General features: G+C 41.8%; 2 protein-coding genes across 3 annotated transcripts in view; both read right to left on the bottom strand.

Annotated features, from left to right (window-relative positions):
- The window catches only part of pla2r1 (phospholipase A2 receptor 1), a 29,193-nt gene extending 23,199 nt beyond the window's left edge, over nucleotides 1-5,994 (bottom strand). The window contains exons 1-9 of the mRNA XM_005724137.1: nucleotides 5,458-5,994; nucleotides 3,979-4,359; nucleotides 3,721-3,894; nucleotides 3,421-3,585; nucleotides 2,889-3,002; nucleotides 2,397-2,543; nucleotides 1,687-1,881; nucleotides 1,424-1,587; nucleotides 914-1,024 (exon numbers count right to left, since the gene is read on the bottom strand). Coding sequence (XP_005724194.1) covers nucleotides 914-1,024; nucleotides 1,424-1,587; nucleotides 1,687-1,881; nucleotides 2,397-2,543; nucleotides 2,889-3,002; nucleotides 3,421-3,585; nucleotides 3,721-3,894; nucleotides 3,979-4,359; nucleotides 5,458-5,605 — 1,599 coding nt within the window. The 5' untranslated portion in view covers nucleotides 5,606-5,994. The remainder of the gene's footprint in view (nucleotides 1-913; nucleotides 1,025-1,423; nucleotides 1,588-1,686; nucleotides 1,882-2,396; nucleotides 2,544-2,888; nucleotides 3,003-3,420; nucleotides 3,586-3,720; nucleotides 3,895-3,978; nucleotides 4,360-5,457) is intronic.
- A 961-nt stretch (nucleotides 5,995-6,955) lies between these two features.
- On the bottom strand, nucleotides 6,956-19,888 carry itgb6 (integrin, beta 6). Of its 2 annotated transcripts, none has more exons than XM_005724135.2 (16): nucleotides 19,642-19,888; nucleotides 17,513-17,582; nucleotides 17,108-17,190; nucleotides 16,731-16,929; nucleotides 16,385-16,631; nucleotides 16,087-16,252; nucleotides 15,825-15,986; nucleotides 15,591-15,686; nucleotides 15,249-15,338; nucleotides 13,902-14,036; nucleotides 11,878-12,292; nucleotides 11,568-11,790; nucleotides 10,997-11,091; nucleotides 8,996-9,112; nucleotides 8,747-8,913; nucleotides 6,956-7,374 (listed from the first exon to the last, which is right to left on the bottom strand). In XM_005724135.2, the coding sequence occupies exons 2-16, from the start codon at nucleotides 17,565-17,567 to the stop codon at nucleotides 7,276-7,278; spliced, it is 2,349 nt and encodes a 782-aa protein (XP_005724192.1). In that variant the 5' UTR covers nucleotides 17,568-17,582; nucleotides 19,642-19,888; the 3' UTR covers nucleotides 6,956-7,275. The 2 variants fall into 2 exon arrangements, with proteins under 2 accessions (XP_005724192.1, XP_005724193.1); XM_005724136.2 differs by having other exon boundaries at nucleotides 17,108-17,187.
- Between the last annotated feature and the right edge of the window lie 4,891 nt (nucleotides 19,889-24,779).

The raw sequence follows: 24,779 nt of genomic DNA, 5'->3' as shown, positions 1-24,779 counted from the left end.
TTAAATAAAATATCCTTTTGACATAACTGCTAAAACTCACCTGTTACATCTGTTCTAACATGATAATACTGTAATAATATGCATATCAGCAAGAATACACGCCTGTGCGTGTGTGTAATGTGGTGAGCGTGCTTGGACAAGAGGTGAGAAAACCCCCACATCCCCCCCGTCGCTCCTGTTTCCTGTCTAGTTTGTTTTGATTCTTTAAATATTGTCAGAAAAATTCACAGACTACTCGAGCATGTCCACTGATACTGTGTCATCGGGGTAATTTCTGGCCTCCTGTTTCAGGGCATGAAGCACCCTGATGACTCAGGAGTCTGATATTCCTTTGAACACAGTCAAGGAGCAACATGCATGCCAGACAACACGTCAGAGGTTGAATGAGTCAGCTAATTGTGCATTTGAAGGAGCAGAATGCCCAGAAATTGAACCACAGCAGACATGTGGCACTTTCTAACGCAAGTCCTGATCTCTGTGGAGCTATTTTAATGCTACACAGCACACAATATGCCTGAAAAACTAGAAATAAGTTGTTTTTTTAGTGTCAAGTTTCTCATCAGAATGAAAAAAAATCTAAATACTTAAATATTACATATTAATATTAATTTTTACAATGTTCACTATATAGCTATTTTTTACTGTAAAAAAGCAATACTTTCATGTTTGAAAGTTAAGACAAGTACCATAATTGTTCAGTTCTAACCCCAAGTCTTGTAGATGTTTCTTTTGATTTCTCAGCTTTGCCCTGCTGCGAGTAAATGTTTATCGGAGGTCGTTTTAGTGTCATGCCGTCATATAATGTGACAAAGTTTAAAGCTCACATATTACCAAAAGATGACTTCTCTTATCTTGCTCAAAGAAATCGCACATTTGAACTTGTGTGTGTTTGTGGATATTCTTGTTTCCCTACCTCAGGACAGCCCTCCTCCCAGGTTCCGTGGTGCTGAACGCCATTCTGGCTCTCTCTTCTGCACACAGCAGCCAGTCGCTCGTCACATGACGCTAGCAGCCAGTTGCCACTCTGTGAAAGATGTTTTCAAAGATGATGCGTTCCGTGATGAATGCATTCAAACATTATAAAGTGATTAACCCTGACATAATTAGATGGTTAATTTATTAGCTAATTGACAGAGAATAAATTGGCAGCTATTTCTGTAGCTTATTAATCATGAGTCCATTAAAACCTGCTTTAATGGAGTCAGATGGAAATGCATTCAGCTACTGAAAAATGAGATTGCCACTTTTCCTGGTAATAGATTAGGGTGAAATATCCTTTGTTCAACTGTTGGTAATAATAAAAGGCTAGAAGTGGGCATATTTAACATTTCATTTAATTAGATGTTTGTTTGTTTTTTAAACGGGCAGCTTAATCAGAAATGTGAATACTGCAGCGTTCTTACACCAACACAGGGTTTCCCACCTTCCTGTCCACTTTGGTACACAATGTTCCATCCGTCAGGTTATGAAGAGGATGATACTGGTGCCAGAGAGTGAGAGTTACTGGTGAGCCATCAGACCACTCTACAGCTGGCAATAACGCCTGTTTCCAAAGTCCAATCCACACCTCTGTACTCCCCCCAGAATCTGTCAAATATGAGGACACACACACACACCACAGAATTTAGCATTTAGGGTGGATAACAAACACAGCACGAAATATCTGGATTGCATAACACTCCTTACAGTTAGCCAAGAGGTTGACCAGCATTTCCACCTCAGACAAGGAGTGGATGCTGGTGAGATTTGCCCCGTAAGAATGACATTCCTGAGAAGACTCCTCCCAGCTTCCCGCTTCTGCTTCTGGCAGCACTCGGTAGCAAAAACCATTGTGAGGCCACCAGCCATCCGCACACTCGGTATCGATATACTGCCAGTTCTCTGCAAAGGGAGAGGAGACATAAGCCAGACCAGAATATTCAAAGCTGCAGACATTATTTTTGGTCTAGCTGCCAACAGCGCAACACAGAGGAAGGCCAAAGGTTCGGCCCCCAGGTGCAGTGCAGCTGCCCAGTCACGTTCTAAGGGCATATTCACACTGGACGCAGCTGCCTTGTACTGAGTTCGAGCACGACTGTTTCCTGTCCACATTCCTCCCCTGGCTTGCACTCTCACTGCCCTATACTTTTTTTTTAATTTCTTACTTAAAAAAGCAGTATTTACAGATGCAGCTATGGCTGTGGAAACATCTGAGATCCATGTCGGGGCATGGATAGAGTCATGTGCCAGAGTCCAGCTGAACTGCAGCTGGTCTTACCCTCACAACTCAAACAAACTGGATTTTGGGGGTTCAGATATGTGAGGGCACAGCACAGCTTGTTTTGTGTACGATACCTCCAAGGATGCAGAGAGGTCTCCAATATGTTTGTGTCTCCTGCGCGTTAACATGTTCTCACCTAGTGGCTCAGCTCCACGCGTGTCGTTAGGTGTCTTCTTGCAGATGTAAGGCAGAGCAGATTCACAGGATAGACTCTGCCAGTGACCCTCGAATCCTGAGTACACCCCACACTGTTTATTGTCCTGTAGCGGGCTGGCTGGGAGATCTGACGGGCACAAATGGTAAAAAAGCTTTGTTGGCTTTATTTCCTCATCAGTTACACAAGTTAAAGTTTTGCAGCTAGACATATTTAAACATTAAAGTGTTAAGATGGAAGGATGTTTAAGTCCTGACAGAGCTGTCGATGTACATCAGATGAAAAGGCTATTTTAGATGAAACTTCTATAACATAGGTTTTATAAAATAAGTCTTTTATGCTTTATTTTCATGATAAAATGACTTCTTTTTTGCCTTTGTTGGAGAGGCATTTCTAATATTCTCATTAGTGAAAATGTGGGGTACTTTTTAAATTTCCCTCTCACTTGGTCCTGGATAAACCAGTAGTCAGTACCTGTGGTGAAATTCACCAGTGACAGAGGGGCTCCGTCAGACCACTGCCATCCATGCCCATCCTTAATGTGGTTCAGCCCGGTCCACACCATCGCCCCAACGCTCGCCATTCGATCTACCACAAGATGCAAACACAGAAAAGTGTTGTAGTAGTTCTTAAAATACACTTCGGACATAACTGAATATACACTCATGGGACACTTTTTTAGGTACACCGGTTTAGCTGCTTGTTAATGCAAATATCTAATCAGCCAATCACATGGCGGCGACTCAATGCATGTAGACGTGCACATGCTCACGAGGATAATTAGAATGGGGAAGAAAGGTAGTTTAACGAGAATGTATGGATGAAAATGCCTTTGTGATTCCACAGGTCAGCAGAGAATGATAAGACTGCTTTGAGCTCATAGGAAGGCAAGAGTATGCAGAAGAGCATCTCTGAATGCACAACACTACAGCAGCAGAAGACCACGCTGGGTGGCACTCCTCCTAGATGAAAACAGTTCTAGTGTCTTTTTTAACATGTGCGGTACCTCTGATATACTTGTGCTCTGCCAGGCTGGTGATGCTGAGCAAATTTCCACCTTGGGCCTGGCAGGTAGACAGCGCCTGACTCCAGGTTTGGATAGTGTACAGGTTGAACTGGTAACATGCGCGCAACTCCTGGTTTGACTCCCAGAAGTGCTCACAACCGGAAACTATGAAAAAACAGACAAATGAAAACTGATAAGCACAAAGGTAAAGTGACGAAGATAACATGAGCACGCAGCAACAACGGCCTGTGATGACTTGTCTTCCTTTCTTGCACTGGTGCGTCTGTGTGTCTGGTTTACCTTGCACTGGACAGAAGCCCCATCTTTCGCCTTTATCGTAGCGAGAGGTGGCTGAGCACCACAGAAGGTGGTCCTCACGCCCCTCAGTAGTACACTCAGAGTACCATTGGTTGTTGTATTTAAAAGGAAAGGCACAAGGCATTCCATGTGCATTCCCCAACAAAGTGTGGATATCTGTAAACAAAACATGGCAAGTTTCACTTGAGGTCAGAAATATCTTGTGCAGACAAGGCACACAGGAAGTTTTGGGTTGTTTACCTTCATATGGATATGAGCAGGGACCCTCTCTGGGAGTGTTGTACCTCTTCCACTGATGGTAAATGTTTTTCTTTACCGCCACTAAACCTCGAACCACAGTCACCCTCCACTGGGACGCTCCATACAGCGTGTTTCCGCTGCAGCGCCACCACAGCACGGGGAGGGACACATCGCACTCGAACATCCCGAGGGGCTGCGTCGAGTCGGAAATGTTGAGGCCCAGGCACGCGCTGGTGCCCAGATTGAAGAGACGATGCTGGGAGACCCACTTCCACAGCATGCGGCGCGTCGGACGCTCGCAGTCCTCCAGCACTAGTTTCGAGCGATTTGCTGAGATGCACTGCTTCAGCGGCTCACTCTCCAGGATAAACAGACCTTTCTCTGGTAGGAAGTGATTGAAAACGGGCCAATGTGGGGCAATTCATGTGAACGTGTGCCGTAAACAACAGGGAATGCATTCAGCTTCAGAGATCAAAAAGTAAAGTACAAAGACATGCTTTTCCGCATTTCCATATCTGACGGAGCAATATTCAAGCTCGAGGAAGGCCTTGTGTTTAGAAACAAATCATGGTCTTTTGTAACTGGATACTCAAACAAAGAGAGAGGATGATTCCAAGCAGCGGAGATGAAAAGAGTGTGAATGAATCATCTCTTCCTGCATCTTGCTAGTTTGTACAGACAAAGAAAATCAGCATTATATGTTACCGGATCTAAAACAAATAACTAAAATTGTTCGGTGAGAATTTACATGGCTCAATTGGTTTAAAAAAAAAAAGATGCTTGTGTGCACATCCATCACCAAAAGGGCATTTTCAGTGTCCAGATATTCTTCCTCTGCGTTTTTAATGTGCACACTGTATTTGATTGCATTCTGGACGAGAACATGGGCTGATCTGAACAAAAGTGAACAAACTGTGGTTGCTGCTCATAACTTTCCTTACAGTTCAGTAAGTTGCAGATATTTTTGACTAACTCGTCGTTTAAACATGCCCAGATCTTCACCTTTAAGAAGCTGGATATGCCAATATGATGCAAAGCTCTCTAAAACGCGGGGATGTAAGATGGCGAAAGATGGAGAAAATCAGCAGTCTCACACATGCAAAGGTGAATGTTTGACATTTTCCCAGAATAACCCAACTGCTTATCACTCGAATGACTCACTGGCCTATTGTGCTCATAATAAACAGACTGCATGCTCACATGCACACACACACACACACAAACACGGGGGAGAATTGAGAAAAAAAACAGCAAGAAATGTGAGCCTGGTGCAGCTGTGGGGTTCAAACTGTGGTCCACAGACCTCTATTCAGACCTGAGGAGAGTTTAGGTGAGTCTTTAGATCACCCCCTCCATGCACAATTCCCTGATGTTAAACAACATCTTCATGAAATATGAAAAAAGGGAACTACTACATGCGTTATGCGTCCCATCATGTAGGCAATTAAACTTCTACTAAGGGACCAGCTGGTAACTTACTGTAAAACTCCACGAGCTGTTTTTTCTCCAGGACTTCATCGTCCTCGTCTTCAGTGACACACACACAGCCTTTCGCCAACAACACAGTCACGCAAATAATCGCCAGAACAGGCGCGGAGTCCACGCAGCGGTACAACTGGATGAACATTTCGACAGCGGGATGCAGCGTTGGAGAGCCAATGTCCGCACATTCCGAAGATCAGAGGCGCAGGGGGTGTTTGGGGGGTTTCTTTTTTCCCCTTCTTCTTTCTTTCTTTCCTCCCCTCGTACAAAAACTTCCTCCGTCGAGTCTGGTTTTTCAGCGGGGAAACAGCGACGTCACGTCTGACGGAGGAGCCGCTGCTGTCCGGCCTGAAAGCTGCATTCCTGCCGCTCAGGACTGTTTTCGCTGGGGCAGAGCCACAAGTCTGTATTTAGACTTGACCGAAGAAAAAAACAGACAGAGGGCAGACAGACAGTTTGTCTGTAAGCTGTGTAAAGTACATGACTGTGAACAGACTGCTCTCAGGTAAACTACACACAGCAAACTGTAGCCTACAGCTGTGTCATGTCTGGGACAGGCACTCAGATATCAACAAGTACTCTGGAGTTAGGCTTTGCTAAGCAAATCTATCTTTCATATTGCCTCTGTTATGTATATTTAGAGTTAACAAAAGACTTTGTATGCTTGTCACAATGTGTAATGCCTCCAACACATATAACACGTAAAAAAACAAAAAACAAAATTAAGCGTACAGGTTTTGGTGTGACCTGTAAAGGTACACAACTTTGGAATAGCTAAAAACACCTATAACAGAACTTGCGCTAAAATATGTCTTATACTGCACCTTGTATGGCAAGGATCTCTCAAAAGTTTTAACAACTCTCTATGTGAAGTTTATGGTATTATTTTTTTGTGCCACTCTCTGGATGTATTGGATTAGTGTTATTTTTATGATAGGATTTCTCTGGCAATTTTAGGATATTGAGTCATTTATGTTGGGATTCACGTATATCTTATTTGCGCTGAATCCTCCTCTGTTCCAGCCCCGTTCCCCATTCCCTCATCCCTATGAAACCTGCTCCTTTATACTAAGTTGAAGGTTGTGTGTGAAAGGAATTTCCCATCTGTGGGGATAAATAAAGCACTCTAGCTTATTGCAATTTCAGTCAGATTTGCAAACAAGTAATCAAACTGACACACATTGAATAAAGGGCCTTAGTATCCAGGGCAAGTTGCCTTGTTAAAAAATGGAAACCCTGAGCACTGTGTGATCCTACTGTAAGCAAAATAAATTTTAAATTTTGTTTCTTGCAGGTAAATCAAATCAGTCTGCTCACTCTTTGTGAGAACTGTGTTGTAACCTGCAATTAAAACCCAAATTGCAGAGGAGTCATTTCAAAAATGCCAAATCCAACTTTAATTATGTGCCACATACCATTAAAAAAAAAAACTCAGAACAACAGTTATTAAAATTAAAGGCTCAGCCTCGTTTTACAGTAAAACAATCGACACATTATTACCAAAAAAACATCTCTTACACCTGTATATTTATACATTTTCATTCAGTAGTAGATCACTTGTAGTGTATACTTCTCCTTTACCAAGTTGCAAGTTGCAGTACATGTAGGGCCATGCAATAGAAATGTCCAGTGTTTGACAGTACAGTGCACTTCTACAGCAGCAAATTCATCTCGCAGTGTTTGTCTGTTCACAGTGTTGTCTACTGTGCTAGGACATCTCTGAATTAACACAGGGATTCGTACAAAAACTATTCTCTGTCTCATACACACACAAAGTCACACACTTAAGTGCACTCAGACGCATCCAGTTCGTCATCAGTAGTGATTCATTGTGATAGTCTTTTCTTTCTGTGCATTTTTATAAGTTACATTTCTGTATGTAGATGTTGAGCTCCTGAACAGAGGGTTGGTCCCCTGAAAGAAAACAAAGAAAGAACACAGTGACGTTTAGATTTTTACAGATGCCACAGAAAGATCAAAACCAACAACACACTAGTCCTGTAAACCTTCCAAACTGCCTGAAGCTCATTTGGCCCAAATCAGAAATGTCAGTGAGCTTGTTTAATGTTAAAGTTAATGATAGCACAGTTTAAAAAAAGACTGAACAAGTATGGAAGGGTTGCAGTAGAAGCCTCTTTTTCTCTCTAAAAAGAACACGGCAGCACAGTTTAGGTTTGCAAAGTTGCATGTGAACAAACCACACGATTTCTGGAACAATGTCCTGTGGACAGATGAGACCAAAGTGCAGATGTTTGGCTGTAATGCACGGCACCACATTTGGAAAAAACAACAACACAGAATATCAGCACAAACACCTCATACCAACTGTCAAACAATGTGGTGGAGGGGTGATGATTTGGTCTCGGTTTGCAGTCGCAGGACCGGGGCACCTTGCAGTCATTGGGTCCACCATGAACTCTTCTGTATACCAAAGTGTTCTAGAGTCAGATGTGATGCCATCTCTCTGACAGCTAAAGTTTCAGAGAGATGGCCCAAGTGATCCCAAGTAGATCAGTAAATCTACAACAGAATGGCTGAAACCAAAGTCCAGACTTCGACCTGCCTGAAATGCTGTTACAGTAACTTTTCAATTCTATTCTATTCTATTTTATTTATATAGTGCGAAATCACAACACCAGTCACCTCAAGGTGCTTTATATTGTAAAGTAGACCCTACAATACAACACAGAAAACCCCAACAATCACACGATACCCTATGAGCAAGGCGACAATGGAAAGGATAAACTCCCTTTTAACAGGAAGAAACCTCCAGCAGAACCAGGCTCAGGGAGGGGCGGCCCCAACCTGCCGCGACCGGTTGGGGTGAAGGGAGGAAGATAAGACAAAAAACATGCTGTGGAAGAGAGCCGGAGATTAATAATAACTAATGATTAAACCCAGAGACGTGTATAAACACATAGAGAGTGGAAAAGGTGACTGTGCATTAATGAATACCTACAAGCCCCAATGACCTGAAGCACAGTTGTAAAAAACAGTGGGCAAAAATTCCACCGCAACAATCTTAGAGACTGATAAAGTCACACAGAATTTTTTTCTCTATTTGTTGCTGCCAAAGGTGTTTCTACAAGCTACCGAGTCATGGGATGTATGTCAGTGAATATTAGTGGGAACAGTTTAGTTATGAGAGACACCTCGCCATCAGACTTTGTCCACCCTTTTGAATATCTAATGAATGTCTAATACATTATTTTGCTTTTTAATTATTCATCTGAGCCCAACAAAAAGATATTAGAAAGAATAAAAGCGAAGTCATCCACGGTCTTACCGACTGCCAGTTTGCCTTTGCCCTCTCAGCCTCAAACTTGGCCACCTCCTTTTGGTCATGGACTGACACCAACACCTTCCACACACCCAGCAGGATCAGGCCGATACAGACGACAGAAAGGGAGACCCCGAGAAGAATCATGGGGATGTTGGGTGGCTCTGGACATCCTGAGACAGGACATGAGAGCGAGATGAGACTTGCACCGGGAGTATCTTTCACTTTAGTCGTCTACGTTGGTGTCAAGCTTACCGTACATCTGCAGATCATAGGCAGTGGTGTCCGTCTCACCTTCCACCACTTTAAATGACGCCCAGCACTCATTCTTCATCATAAACGTGCACGGCATAGAAGGACTCTTGTCATAATCTGTGAGGAAATGTGAACATACATATCCATAAGGTAAGGCTATCATCTTCCCTTTGACATTGTGCTGAGAATGTCAGATGATATACTCTGCTCTGTTGTGCTGTCAGTCTGACTTCATTATCTAAGACTAGAATCTGGTGTGTGTGGACCGAACCATTGTGTTTCACATCTGAAGCTTGAAAATCTTCTGTGATAATCAGATATGCCTCTCAGCTTGCACAAGTACAGCGGCTTTAAAATCAACTCCTCTACAAAGGAAGACCAGGTTCTTTGGCTATTCACAGGCACCATAATAGCTTTGCCTGTACAACAAGGTAAATAATATGTTCCCCATTGTTCAACACTGCCCAAAAGGACATGGATGGCGTTGTGTTAGAGAGGGGGGGGTGCAGACTTCACAGAGACACCCGAGTCAATGGAGGTCAGCATTCCTCCAAAGCAGCGACCCTGGCTGAAACTTAGCAGGCCTCTGTGTTGATAGCACCACCATGAATAAGAACCCTTGCAGGACAGGGAGGCAAAAACTTGATGTTATTTGATTTTAATATATTTTGCTTGGTTTTAAGGAGTTGCTACATTTTAGCACATTTTAAAAAAGCTATTTTAAATATTTTGCTCCTGGCCATTCTTCAAAATATGTCATATATGTTTTGAAGGTTTTCTTTCATTAATTACTATTTACCCACTAAGGGGCGTTAACCTGCATAGACTTAAAACCTGCATGAGATCCAGTATCTCTTGGTGGCAGTTAAAAACCAGCTTTATTTGATTGATTTAAATCAATACCAGTAACTAAGGATTGTTAACATGCATAGACTTGAAACATTCGTTGACAGTTGCAAGCAGGTCCTGTTTTGCAAATTCTTCCTTGTGAACATCATACAAGAGAGTCTGATATACAGATTTAGGTGTCAAATTGCCGTTCACCCCACAGCGAATTTGTGAACATGAATTGCAAAAAGTAACCAAACAGAAGTGAAAAAGCAATTTCTCTCAACAGTCAACAGGCTGTCCTTCTAGCTGTGGAGTCACGCAGTTTTCATACCGTCGCTTGCAGTGTATTGTACTATCAGGCCAGAGAGACCTGTGGATTTAAAGGTGTCACAGGACTCAAACAAATGAAGGTCAAGGTCAAATGCTTAGTCAACCTAGGTACTCATATCCCCCAAGGCCTAGTATATTGTTGTGAAGTTTGAAGATGATCCATAAAAAATTGTGGGTGATAGTTTTTACTGATTTTCACATTTTGAGTGACCTTGACCCGATTTTCAACAAAATGAAATCAGTTCAAGCTGTTACTGGCATCTACAATCACAAAACAATATTTGAAACTGTGGACACTAGGCTGCTTACATCCTCCTTCTCTTTGGGGGAGAGAATAATTGTTTTGTGTTACTGAACCAGGAATACCTGGAAGGCCTAAATACCAGCTAGCTCTTTCTGATGTAACACCCTGAAAAGGCAGGACTGGGTTTTTTAGCCACACCACCTGCTCAACTTGCCAGATTAGTCTCACTGTGACTTTGTCCTTTTGTCTGAAATGCAAGTCAAACTGTTTGGTCATCATTTTTGACTCAGTGGAGGAGTGATCTAAAAATAACAGAAAACCTTTGCGGGGCTTTCCAACAAGATAACATTGAATAAGGAAGGGCCGAACTTAAAGCAGATATGGTTTTATGACTTTTATAGCCAGAGTTAGAAAATGTATCGATTGCACCTTGTAGAGCGACATTACTAGAGACAAATGGGAAGGTTTGTATGTGGTGATTTAGTGATTTACCCCAGTAAGTAAGTTTAGTTTAGGTTACGGTTAGAGTTCAGTGAGTTAGACTAAGAAGCTGAATGAAAGTAAAGTAACAACAGGTAAGTTAGGGAATCCTTTACCTCCTGTTGTATTGATGGAAATTGTAGTAGCGCTGCACCTTTGATCACATGACTCAGCATCATCCTGATCTTGAAGATGGCACTCTACACAGGTCCTAGTGTTGAAATGAGCAGGAAAACGAAAGGTTAAGATGATGCAGCAAGCATTTCTTGAGGCTTCAATCACTGACACGGGGCGAAAGGAGAAATCGCAGTCGTGGTCACTTATCAGCTTTTTTCCCAAGGCTTCTCTCACTCTCTATCACGGGTTCCCCCCCTCCACAGTAAGAGTAGTATCAAATGGTCCTGGCCCTGACAGCTGCTTTACAATGAAGAAAGGAAATCTCTCAATGCTGTGTTGGGGACATTAGTATCTTTTGAAGTTACATGGAAGGTGTAGACACATGTGAACAACAGGACCAGAACCTGATATGCCTGAACTCTAAAGAGCAGACAGATCACGCGGCGCAAGGAGACGATATCTTGTATCTCTGAGGTAAAGAAATACCAATCACCGAGGTGACTCTGACAAAATACTCGACATTACACCCTCGTTCGGCCGAAAGAAGCGATGGAATGAGTGCGCTCTCACCTTGCAGATGTACAGGAGCTTCCACAGGTTGGACACTTCTCACACTTGTCCCCAGATGCTCCGGGTACAGTGCAGACACAGTGGCCACATACACATTTCCCCCTGCCGCTGCAAAGTGAGCCATCCTTAGATGTGCACGCCTCCATGCTGGTGCTGCAGTTACAGTACTGCCCTTTCCATCCGTGTTCACAAACACACTCTCCGCAGTCGCACACTCCATGGCCTACAAACAAGAAATCTTCATTTATAATAAAAGGCTTTCCACAAAAACACATGAATAAGTCAGAAGCATTCGCATGAAGTTACTCACCTCCGCAGAGCTCCCCACGGAAGAGAACACAGGAGTAATTGTCACACTCGCAGTAGGGACCATAGATGCGCCCAAAACTGGATGCATGACACACACACTGTCCACAGTAGCACTGCCCCTGACCACTGCATATTTCAGACTGATTGTTTGCGAGGCAGTTGCTCAACAAAGTGCTCTCCTCATTGCATTCGCACTGCGCTCCCAGGAAGCCCGGCTGACATATGCACACGCCGCACTGGAAAACCCCTTGGCCTTCAGTGCACTGGCTGCTGTCTGACTTTGGAGGCTCACAGTCACAGGAACAAAGGGACTGCACTTCTATCTCCAAACTGTCCTGAAGGCCTACAGGTCTGAGGGAAAAGTGCCGAACTCCTGACAGGCATCCCAGAAGCTCCACAGATACATTGAACACTACCTGAGGAGCAAAAACAAGGAGGGCATCAAATTAAGATCAAACTAAGAACAGACTGCAAATATTCTGCCTGCGAAAAGTCAGCGCTATTAATCCCCACAGCAACGCCATTGATAATTGGGGGCTTTTTCATCTGTTTTAGACAGCACAGCTAAGAGAGAGAGAGAGGAAAAACTTCGGATTTGAACCAGCTAAACAAGATCATTAAGCCCTGATGTTGGTGAAAGTAAGTAAACTAGTTCCTCCGTTCTTCTTCTTCTTTCAGCTGCTTCCTTTAGGGGTCGCCACAGCAGATCACCTATCTCCATTTCACGTATCTGTAGCATCGCCCTCTGTTACACCAACCTTCTGCATGTCCTCCTTCACTACATCCATGAATCTTCTGTCATCTTCCTATGTTCCTCCATCTTTAACTTTGTCCAATATATCCACCATCCCTCCTCTGCACATGCCCCCGGAGGAAGCCACCCGAGGGATTGATGAAGTCTTATCTAATCTAAGTTCTTATCCTGTCCTAGCGTGTTTTATGCATTTGTGTTTTGACAGACAAACTGGTTGATTTTCTTTCTCTCTCAGAAATATTGTCTGATCTATCAGTTACAAGTGCTAAAGCCTCAAATTCACCAGGTCTCCCTCTAATCAACATTAGTCTCTGACAAAAAACAACTTAAAAATTTCCAGATTTACACAACACATTCCTATCTGACCCAATCCAAACAATTCTTCAGGTACAACTAAGGCATGAATGTTGACGAGGCAGAGTGCACGTTGTGTTATTTTTCACCTGTCAGTCTGTGTATAGATTTTTTTTTTTACATACTTTTACAAGTTTATAAAGCACTGCAGGTCTTGCAAAGTTCTCTGCATACACTAAATTAAGCTTTTACTGTTGTAGTGAAAGACCTAACACAGTTAGAAAGACCTAACACTCTTGAGCTGTTAGGACTGTCTGTGTGTTAGAATAGTCTTTTGTCCCTTCCATTATTTAGTTTCACAGGCGTAACAACAACAGAACAAACACAGCATCCCATTCTCTCTCTGACACACGCTCCAAGTGCAAAAAAATAGCATACAATAATAATCGATACTCTTAATAGTATAATTCCAGCGTTTTGATCAGCACCATGGACAACATCCGGGGTCAGATGTCATGGGAATGAACGCTAACACTATTTTCTTCAGCTAAGCTCCCACAAACTCAAAACAGATTTAGCCTTGTTTCAGTTCGTGAGGAAAAATGTACACTGCATAAAAGCTAGGCTTTGATTCACAAGACAGAGCCATGGGCATAGTGGAACTCCTATAGTATGTCCACTTCATCATAACACCATGATTATGAGCTTCCAGTATACTTTAGAGGAGAGGGCCCTCCTACCTTCAGGACCCAGGGATGATGCCCTCCTGATGCCTTGTGAGAATTAATGCCTTTGTTTCGTTTCCTTTAAGCTTTCAACTTTTGTTCACATTTAATCTTAAATATCTACATTTTTTATGTTATGTTTGGTGTTTCACTAGAATTGTTAATAACTGTTCTTGTCTGATGAGATAGTTTAATGAAAGGCACTTCAAAAAATTTTTAAAAATGAAGCAATTTGTAACAACAGCAACTCACCGTCTCTCCTGGTTTGATGTTGGAGCAGCGTTTTAGATCAGGGAGGATAGTTCCATTAGGGCAAACGGTTGTGAAAGACATGTGCAGCTCCTTCGTGGCTCCAAGGACCTCTAGTTCAACCTCTGAGCGAAGTTCCTGGAAAACAGATTATGTGTATTGTGAGCCATATGAGAACACAATGGGCAGCACACCTCGGTACTGATCAGGTTTCTCCTTCAAAAAAAGCAAAAAAAAAAAAAGCAAAACTAAGTTAACTAAAATCAAATCAGATTTTCCTTTTGTTCAGTCAAGATGAAGTGGGATTTCCAGCGCTGTCAGATGAATTATACTTTTCACCCTGCATTGACCTGACCTGACACCTCATGTCTAATTCTTTTTTGGGGGGTGAGTCAGCATCCCAGGTGCGCTGCACTGTATAAAGCACCTGAAGAAAGTGTGACAGCTAACCTCAGCTTGAGAAAATAGTGTGCTTGACTGACTAATGAACTCTGTAACGGCCCGTCTGACTGCTAACAGAGGGCATATTGTGTGCTTCCTGGCTTTAGTGTTGGTAAGGAAGAAGAAAACTGGAGCACTTATGGGATCCACCCAGCTGAGGATGGATTAAGTAGATAAAACGCATCTAAAGAGACTTCGCTGTTACTCATCAGAATTACAGGTGAGTGCAAGTACTCATCACCTGTGCAGTATCACTAAATAGTCCCCTGTTTGCACTGCGTTCCAGTTAAGCACCACATCTACAATCACTGTGATGACAGGGACTCTGCTAGTGCGGCAGAGACTAAATGTGGGTTTAAATGACGCAACCGATGAAGTAATTAGAGGACTGCACAACTACCAGTCATCGCCGCCAAGGGGGATTTACAAAACGACGCACGGTGGATGAGATGGGCAGAACGAAAACGACCAAGAGTGAGAAAAAAGAGGCAGTGTGCGGGAGAGGGAGGGGAAGTTTAGAGCAAATCAGATTTGGAGGGGGCGAGGAGATGAAACGGTTGGGACAAGCAGAAACATGCTGGCCAACATGCTGATGCAGAGTGTTGGGAGGTAGAGGGGAAAATGTGATAGAAGAAAGAATAAAAGAAGGAAAAGAAATAATAACAAAGGGGTGGAGAAAAATAGTAACATACCAGTTTGCTATAGATACATTTTCGTGCCTGCACCATTAAATATTACTTGATTTAAAAAAAAATTGTCTTATGACTTTTACACACACACACACACACACACACACACACACACACACACACACACACACACACACACACACACACACACACACACACACACACAAAGCCACACATCCACTCTGCCAGCACATCCTGATTATCAGGCCCTTTTATTTACTTTGTATGCTGTTACAATCAGTTCCAGGATGTTCCGCGAGTCTTCCGCCACGACTCCAACAGTGGCACCAGGTATGAGCTCTGCATAGTTCTAAGAGACACAGAAAACAAAACAAAAAAAAACAGATAAACAGTAATGTCACTGTTACAAATACGGGAAGCTCATCACCACACATCTTCCCTAAAAGAACAGTACGAAAAGGAGTGTGGAAGAGAAACGGGGCCAGTTGTAACAAGTTGAATGCAACTCAGAAGATAAATATGCTAACCTCACAAACACTTGTGTTATTCAGCTCTCTAGTTTGATCTCTTCTAACAGGGAAAAAAACTAGGGAGCTGTTACCATGTAGTTGTCTTTCTGGTCTTCTGTCACTGCAAATATCAGCAAGATGTTGTTGTCCACCAGCTTATCAATCAGCTGACCAAGAGTTGGATATTCCTGAAAAAAAAAAGGTTACATTTCTAAGAGGTTTCAGGTGATTATTTACCATGAGTTACCACAGCGTTAGAGGAGAAAGCCAAATAATAATGAAAAATAATAATCCTAGATGAATCAAATGATAAAATCAGGTTTTACATGCACTGTGGACTTTGAGTATTCATTGTTGGCATCCAGGTGACACTGCCCGTCATTGGGAATCACAATACCGGCCAGCCTGCTGTCCATCCCGAAGTGTGAGTTGCCATCGCTGACAAACACCAGCAAGCGCATGGAGTCGTTCCTCCAGCCGATCTTGTCCTAGCAGGAGACACACAGCTGCTCTGAAAAAAACAGTTGGCGAGGTGGCGTCACAAACGAACGGCCGGCATCTTTGGAACCTTGAAATGGGAAATGTTACCCCACAAACGGCTGCTTGCATGATGGCGTCGAAACCACACTCCGTGTCGTCAATGTTTGCAGATATTTGCTGCACGGCGATTATCTCGTTGAACTTGCTGGTGTTGCTCGTCAGAGACAAGACGTGCTTGTAGCCAAACGTCGGTAAGCAGGTGTTGTCTATACGGCTGTAATGTAACAAGACATTAAAAGCGAGCGTTAGAAGAGTATGAGTGTCAGATTTACAAGATCAGAGCATTTTACAAAAACAAAAAGAAACAAACTTCTACTCATGTTTAGATTTTTATTTTATTGTAAACCTGCACGGGTTGGCCAGTTCTTCTTCTGTGATCTTGATGAAGGGCAACAAGGGTTTCTCCACAAAAGAGCCAAAGCCCATTCGAAATTTACTCGTGAGCTTCGCCATTTCTTTTGACAAAGTAGAGCCCAAGTCTTTGATCATCTTCAGATCGTCGATCATGGATGCTGACAGGTCCATCAGGTAGTACATGTCCACAGGATAGTCCTCTTTGTGTTGAACCTTCACCTGGAAGGTCACCTCACTGCCTGTGCGAGAAACAAAATCAGGCCACGTTTTATCTCTCTGAACTCAAAAAACTGCTTCAGAAGACAAATCGTCACTTCAGAAGATGTCCGACTGCATACCAGGTCGGAGCTTGAGGGACATTTTTTGAGGGAATATCTGTGTGCTATTAGTGCTGCCCATCTTCTTCCCAAGTGGCTGATCCTGGAGGATCTGGTGTTTGGAAACAGGGAACTGCAGCAGGTCCCTGGCACATCCCTTTTCCAGTAAGACATCCAGTGTGTCACATCTTTGTGTGACTGAAAACCAGTCTGTGAAATTCTGACAAACAAAGGGGAACATGTGACAAGTAGCAACCTCAGTTTGCAGGCTGTTTTACAGCAGGCCATAAAGATTATAACTTTGTCATCAGCGTCATCATGTAAATCAAACACGAGAAGATATTTTGCAAAAAATCACTTCACTTTAAATGTGACTGTCTTCTCGTATAGCTGCTCACCTCCTGTGTGCACCAGGCGCACTGGGGGCTGAGTTGCAGACAGTCGTCACAAGTCACAGTACTGCCGGCTGAACACAAACCTGCTGCACAGCACATAAACAGGTAAGGGTTGTCAGCACAGACCAGAGTCCAACACTAGAAAAAGTCTGCATTTATGGTGTCATTTTTTATTTACTTATTGATATGATTATTTTAATCTGTGTGTTTATTCTAATCCTTAGTAGTAGTAAATGTGTAGTCCAGTGTAGTAAATGTAACATAATTCTTGGTTTCAAATTGTAATACCTTCTCACAATAAAACATCCCAACCACTCTTCAGTGCCAAGACAGCATTGTTGACTTGCTCTTGAGTGACTACTACTTTGCAAATGAGCTTTTAAAAAGAAAGCCAGGACTTCAGCTTACCCTCCACGGCGTTGATCCAGTACCGGAGAATCAGGCTCAGCAGTAGAAGCCCCATGAGTCCGTGAGGTTACTGGTTGATAAGAAACACAAGGTGAATGTTTCAGGTTATTTCATAGCGCGTTAACAGGAGTGAAGCCTATCCAGCGTCATGGCTCCTCTCTTCAGCCAAACGTAGGCTACAATAAGAGAGGAGTTTGCTTTCCACCACCTGGATAGAGGAGGAGGAGGAGGTGAGGGGCTGCCTCTACCTGCCCTGCCTTTTTAAGTCAACTTCCGTCCAGGTGAGAACGCGAGGCGGGCGCGAGGAGAAAACAAACCGCAAGCAAACCGCTAGCTGATGTCTCCCCTTCTTATTTAGCTGTTCGTTAATGAATCAGGTTTGTTCCCACCGTCTGTGTCTGTGTATTAGTAAGGAATAAGATAGGAAATAGGAATTCTTAGTTAAAAGTAACGTGAAGCCAAAAATAAACGGCGTTGCAAATAAATTAATAGGTAAATAAAAATATTAAAAAGGCCTATTTTTCTCCTAGAAATAATTAGCTTATTATTTCAAGCTAAATGCGTACTTCCCCTTTAATATCAGGAGGTAAAATCTTACAGTACATCACAGATACAGGCGTGACAAATGTGTAATTGAATGTCTTTTCTACTTTAATATATATATATATATATATATATATTTGATATTGACTCCTCAATTTGACTTTGTGACCTTTGGTAGATACCCTGGCTTAGCGTTGGTCTAAACTCTGCAGCAGTATATAAAGTAGGTAAAATTAGCTCCACCTTGCATCAGCTACAGTGTTTCTGTAGAATGAATAGCCGTTAAAAAATAGTCGTGTTTGTGTTATGTAAGTGTGAGTGACTTTCTTGTTAAGGCTAGATTGCTTGTAAATTTGAAACTGAAGTAAAAGTACAACATTCTGTTGTAATGAAGCATTAAATGTGGCTTAATACTTCATATTAAGCTATGCCATTTTGTTATGAGCTAATGATAGCAAACTAGTGTTGCTTTTGAATGTACTCTCTTTCTCTCTGTTAGGCCATCCCCTTGAAGTCTCTGTGCTTTTAAAAATGTTGTTGTTCTCTGTGAGGCCCTGGCGGCACACCTTGTCACTCTGGATTTGAAATATGAGATTGTTTATACCCTCATTACACTGCTGCTACAGTGTAATAGGCTAGAATTAAGCTACAGTCAAATGGGATCGCTGAAATTGTGTGTGGAGAGGAATAATAAAGTGCAGACAGGGCACGCCATGAGCAAATAAATCCTTCAAAACTCTATTCTGTGGGCTCTATAACAGAAGTTATGTTAATATTTAACACAGCGACTCAGAGAACATGAGTCAGTGTCACTGTCTCACAAGAATTTTCCAGCTTGACGATTAACTCACGATGAAAACCAGGCCTATCGCAAGATATGAAATATGATCAGTGTGTGTGTGTGTGTGTGTAATAGAAGGGGAGGAGGGGTGTGGCTGAGTAGGTGTTGAACTATTGACAGCTGCAGTGCAGATATCCCCGCATGTCCTAAGTTAGAGGAATCTCACAATTCAGCACCACACCCCTTCTGAATCTGTGAGACCCATCTGCCACCCCGAGTTAAACCCCACCTCCACTCCTCTTACAGCAAACCCTCTCACCCCTTAATGCCTCTTCTCCTTTTGTCTTTCATTGGCTCTCTTCTCCCAAGTTCTTTGTGTTGTGATCCATATTTTCCAGTAGCCTCTGCCATTTAATTCATGCCTCCTTCAGCTTAATTCTTCCCTTGTCTCACACTTCACTCCTCTCCTCTCCTCTGAATTCCTCAACATGATGCAGTCCAACACCACTTTTGTAGCCTGTCATGTCCTGCTGTTTGTCCTGTGTGAGAGGTGTACTGCAGCATCACTGCCTCTGCACCTCACCTCACTGTCTCATGTCTCAAAATGACTTTAAAACCTGTAGCCCTTCACTAGCATTTCAGAGATATTCAGGCTTTTTAAACCCAGTGGGACTCTTTAAACCACAAAGTAGCATTCTCAATGAGTATCAGGCCAATCAATATTTACAAATTCAGAGATCTCGTTCCCCTATCTCTCTTCTCTCAGCATTATACGCAAGTGTAATACTGCTGTGAGCCGACTCACCTTCAAGGCTGTCCTCTGATAACATGCTGTCCCGTCTCAGTCTTTCTTCCTTGACATCAAGTGAAAAATGGAGAGAAGTGGAGAAGCATCAGCCCAGCACATTCAGTCCTATTGTATCCCAGCAATTGGCAGAGTAACAGTAAACCTATTGTAACGGCGCCCTTTATGAAGCATGGCGCTAGGATGACCCTGCTGCCCATGCTCCTTGGCTCATGTGTGTGTGCGCGCTCGTGTGAGTGTGTGTGTCTGGAAGTTTGTAAGTATGTGTGCATGTATGCATTCTGGGGTCGTGTGTGGGTGTTTGTACAAGCTCTAGCTTGCGTGTGTGTGTGTGTGTGTGTGTGTGTGAGTGTATGTGTGTGTATGTGTAGGGGGAGGCCGCAACGACAATGAGTGACGGTAACAACTGCTGGCTGTGAGACCTCCAGATCCAGCTTCTTTATTAAGAGTCGATCTGACTGATGTGCTAGTGTTGCACTCTAGAGGCTAAACCCTTTATGAACTGGATCACAACACTTCTGACTCAAAGACCTTGTGATTAGTCAGGATTCTGTGTGTGTGCTTGTGTGTGTGTGTTTTGCTACAATTACTTCCTGCAGTGAGGAGGAGGAGGACGCTAAGAGAAGGAGTGTCAGAGCGTAATACAGCCTCCTTCTTGCAGTGGTATGGTAGGAATGCAGGTGTACATGGATATGTTAGTGAGAAAAACTGTAGGTCTTCTAGGTTTCCCTAAGTTATTACTGTTAAGACAACAACAAAGGATTCTTTTCTTTGAGCCTCATTTCTGATCTAAAGAGTCTACAAACAAATGCACTTGAGCTGAATGCTAATCATCACCATATTACCAAATTTCACAGCATGCCATGTAATGTGAGGCTAAAAAGAGGCTAAAAAGTCAACCTCATCAGGGGGTTCAGCAAATATAAATACAAAAAATATAAAAACGTCTGAGCATAGGATAAGCTGCGGTTTGCGTCGAGATTAAGAAGGGATCAGGTCACAGGAGTGGTTGTTCTTAATTATGATCCATTCCAGAAGTCTGAATCGCTGTTGGTCTTGAAGTCTGCTGACTGACAAAACAATACCCATTGTCTGCCAAACAAAACTGATGTGAGGTGGTCAAGCCGAGGAGCTGTGCTGACATGTACATCAACAGTGTTTCTTTCTCTTGACAGTAGTCTGATTCACTGTGGAAAAAACTGAAACATAAAGTGGAGATTATTCTTTTGATATTTAACTGGATGGTACATCAGTGTGAATGTCCTTAGGTTGAATACCCATTCAATCCACAACTCACAGAAGGAAAGCTTTGGAGTTCCAGCTTTTCACCCTTAATAAATGAAATCACTATTTAAAAACTGTATTTAGATTTTACTCTGGTTATTTTTGTCTGATATTATTATTTTTGTTTGATGATATACAAAATGTATGTAGGGTGACAAATATGCAACAGAACAAGAAATCAGGAAGGAGCACGTAGTATTTCACAGAATTGTACATGTTATTTTTTTGCTGGACCATTGTTTGATTTGAATGAAAAAGAAGAGAATACATACATATATATAAACTACCAGTCAAAAGTTTGGACACATCTTCTCATTTAATGGTTTTTCTTTGCTTTCATGACTATTTACATTGTAGATTCTCACTCAAGGCATCCAAACTATGAATCAGCACATATGGAATTATGTAGCAAACAAAGTGTGAAATAACTCAAAACATGTTTTATATGTTAGAGTTTCAAAATAGAAACCCTTTGCTTTGATTAGTGCTTTGCACACTCTTGGCATTCTCTTGATGAGCTCCATGAGGTAGTCACCTGAAATGATTTTCCAACAGTCTTGAAGGAGTTTCCAGAGATGCTGAGCACTTGTTGGCTGTTTTGCATTTCATTCTGCGGTCCATCTCATCCAAAACCATCTTGACTGGGTTTAAGTCAGGTGACTGTGGACTGTGAACCATGCACATAGAGACCATCCGTTCACCTTTTCTGCGTCACACAAAGACACAGCAGATAGAACGAAAGATCTTTAGACCAAAGTACAGTTTTCCACTGGTTTAATGTCCATTTCTTGTGTTTCTTGGCCCAAACAAATCTCTTCTGCTTGCTGCTTTCCCTTAGTAATGGTTTCTTAGCAGCTATTTGACCATAACTGCCTGATTCGCACAGTCTCCTCTGAACAGTTGATCTAGAAATGTCTCTGCTACTGGAACTCTGTGTGGCATTTATCTGGGCTCTAATCTGAGGTGCTGTTAACTTGAGATTTTGGAGGTTGGGGACTCAGATGATTTTATCTTTGGCAGCAGAGGGGACTTTTGGTCTTACTTTCCTGGGGCGGTCCTCATGTGAACCAGTTTCGTCATTGGGCTTGATGGTTTTTGCAACTGCATTTGGGGACACATTTAAAGTTGTAGCAATTTTCCAGACTAATTGACTTTCAGTTCTACAAAGTATTGATGGACTGTCGTTTGTCTTTACTTTGCTGATTGGTTCTTGCCATAATATGAATTCTAACAGTTGTCAAATAGGGCTGTCAGCTGTGTACCAACCTGACTTCTGCACAACACAACTGATGGTCCCAACCCCATTATGAAGGCCAAAGGTTTGCATCATTGTCAACAAAACAAAGGGAATATAAAATATGAAAGTTTTTTGTTTGCTATATAATTCCATAATCTTGCTTCATATACAGTATGCGATGTCTTCAGTAAGTATCTACAATGTAGAAAGTAGTAAAAACATACATATGTATATGTATACATATATGTATATATGCAAACCTGTTAGAAGGTGCTTCTGGCTATACTTTTAATGGCTAAGTATTGTGACTCAGCATGGGGAAATGTATAAACATGACTTGCATAACAGGAACTAGGAATGAGAAATGATAACAAATGTTCCCTTCAATGCTTTGTTTATAATAGCATTTGACGTTTGTGACACTTCTGAAAAATGTTGTTGACTACATTTGGAAAACCGCAATTCATCATAAGTCCAAATTTTCTACTTTAGGTTTGGTTTCAGCTGTGAAACAATAAAGGCGTTATTTATTTAGGACAATGATTACTCCTCTGACTATTATTAGTTCTTTATAATATTAATATTTTAACTATTTATAAACAAAATAAAGTTTGGCTCAGATGTGGAAGCATATTTTAAATATAAACTATTTTAAGAATTGAGCTCAGCTGATGTTTAGGCAAAGCAGCAGAACAATCCATCATAAATTTTTTTGAAAGTATTCAGACTGAACAACAACAACATATTAATATAGTTTCCCTATTAAAATAACTTATGATGAAGAAAAATGTTGCTTGTGTCTGTTCTATATATTGTTTTACTGATGCCTGAAGCATCATTTTACTGTTTTACTTGGTCATGGTCGAGCAAGTTTTTCTTAATGCTTTTATCAGTAACTGAAACTAACGATGAAGTCAACATGATAATCCAGAGCCCGCACCTCGTATAAACTTAACAATTATGTATATATATTAGAATTTTATTGTTAATAACTAAAAGATAATAATAATAATTTTTGTTCTACCCTCAAATAGTCGCCGTTAGCTAGCTTCTGCTAGCTTCTTGGTCCTGGAATGGATTTCTTTTTGTTTTTGATGCGACTTTAAAACTGATAAGATCTGTTGATCTTATCTGGGCTGTACCAGTGAAACTCGTTTTTCTCAGTGTAAAGATGTTTAACTACACATTTCATCCCATTTGAGAAAAAGTAGTGCAGTTTTAACAGTTAAGTAAATGTATTAAATAAAGGAATTTGTCACCACAAATAAATAAATGTATACAATTATATAGAATTAATTACCGGTAAATATATAAAGTTCTGGTGGCTCACTAGCCAGACTAATTGACAGAAAATGCCACCTGTGTTTTTATTGTTACTATTTATCTATTACTAATTACTTTTTTTTGAATGGCAATGGGGAAGGTCTTTATCAGCAAGAGAAAATATAAAACTCAAAAAGATATAACAAATATATGATCTCCTACACATTTTCCAACACTCTCTAGTGGTCTGGATTGGAGTCTTTACCAGGGTTATTCAGCCTGATTGCATCTCACTTTTTGGATACATGCGTATTTCACTAAATGCATGAAAACAAGTACTGTAGGAGTCCTCTCTGTGTCTATGCCCCAACTCTGACCTTGGTCTTTCCCAAGGGATCAGTGCCATGTGTCCTCTCAGCTGTGGAGAACGAGAGAGAGGGATTTGTCTTGTATGTGACGTTCAAAGGTCTGATTCCCTTACAATAAGCATTTGATTGACATGAGAGTGTGCATGAACTACATGTATGTATGTATATATGTATATATATTCCTGGTGTGGGGGTCGGAGAGGTGTGGGGATGATGGCTAATCTTGCACCCCGAGTGCTTTTGATCCCTTCAACTAGTAAGAGATGCGCGCATGGTGCCTTTATGTCCCTGGGATCAGCTGTGCTATGTCAGAGCTTAAGAAGGGAGATCCGGCACATGAGTGAGACTACAAAGCCTGTGTGCCCGAAATAGTGCAGGAAAGGGCTGGGGTGCGAGCACACATGTCGCACTTGTTGCTAATTTGATCCAGTATAAGTTACATAGATAAGAGCAGACTTACAGTCCTTCAGAAATGATCTCTGGATTCAAATATGCTGGGCAGCTTTGGCTCTCAGCACCCTCTGCTGGCAGATAATTGGTACGGCCTCCACTCAAGGGTTTGAGTCCAGTTTACACCAGGGATGTCAAACTCATTTTACATCAAGAGCCACATACAACATAGTTAAAGACATTTAACTACACATTAAATCTCTGAGATATCTTTATGTAGTAAGAAGTGCAATCTCAACAGCACGTCTCAGTTTTTCTACATGATAAATGTGTAAAACTAGAGGAAATGGTTCTGGTAGCTCACTTTTATAAAACGGAAAAGTTTTTGCTGATTGATAAAGTATTTCCTTTTTTTCTTTAAGCTAAATTTCTATAGTATAAAATGAAGAACAAGTACTTTTCTGTCATTTAATTCTTTATCTATTTCTTAACTTCATTTAGCTGTGTGGTATGATGGCTGCGGGGAAGCTATTTATCAGCAAGAAAAGCTATAAAACCTATAAAAATACAGATAAAACTCCAGAATTTATGCCCTC

Source organism: Pundamilia nyererei, unplaced genomic scaffold, assembly GCF_000239375.1.
Source record: "Pundamilia nyererei isolate P.nyererei 1_Seehausen unplaced genomic scaffold, PunNye1.0 scaffold00011, whole genome shotgun sequence".
In the NCBI taxonomy this organism is placed as follows: Eukaryota; Metazoa; Chordata; class Actinopteri; order Cichliformes; family Cichlidae; genus Pundamilia; species Pundamilia nyererei.
Note: the sequence above shows the minus strand (reverse complement) of the source record. Positions and strands in the feature narration are given on the sequence as shown.

Excerpts from the sequence above, each read along its gene's own strand:
- itgb6 (XM_005724135.2), bottom strand. The coding sequence starts at position 17,567 with ATGGGGCTTCTACTGCTGAGCCTGATTCTCCGGTACTGGATCAACGCC. Across the intron at positions 11,092-11,567 it reads AGCTCCTGTACATCTGCAAG|GACCTGTGTAGAGTGCCATC; the intron begins GTGAGAGCGCAC and ends TTTCAACACTAG. Across the intron at positions 7,375-8,746 it reads CAAAGGCAAACTGGCAGTCG|GGGACCAACCCTCTGTTCAG; the intron begins GTAAGACCGTGG and ends GTTTTCTTTCAG.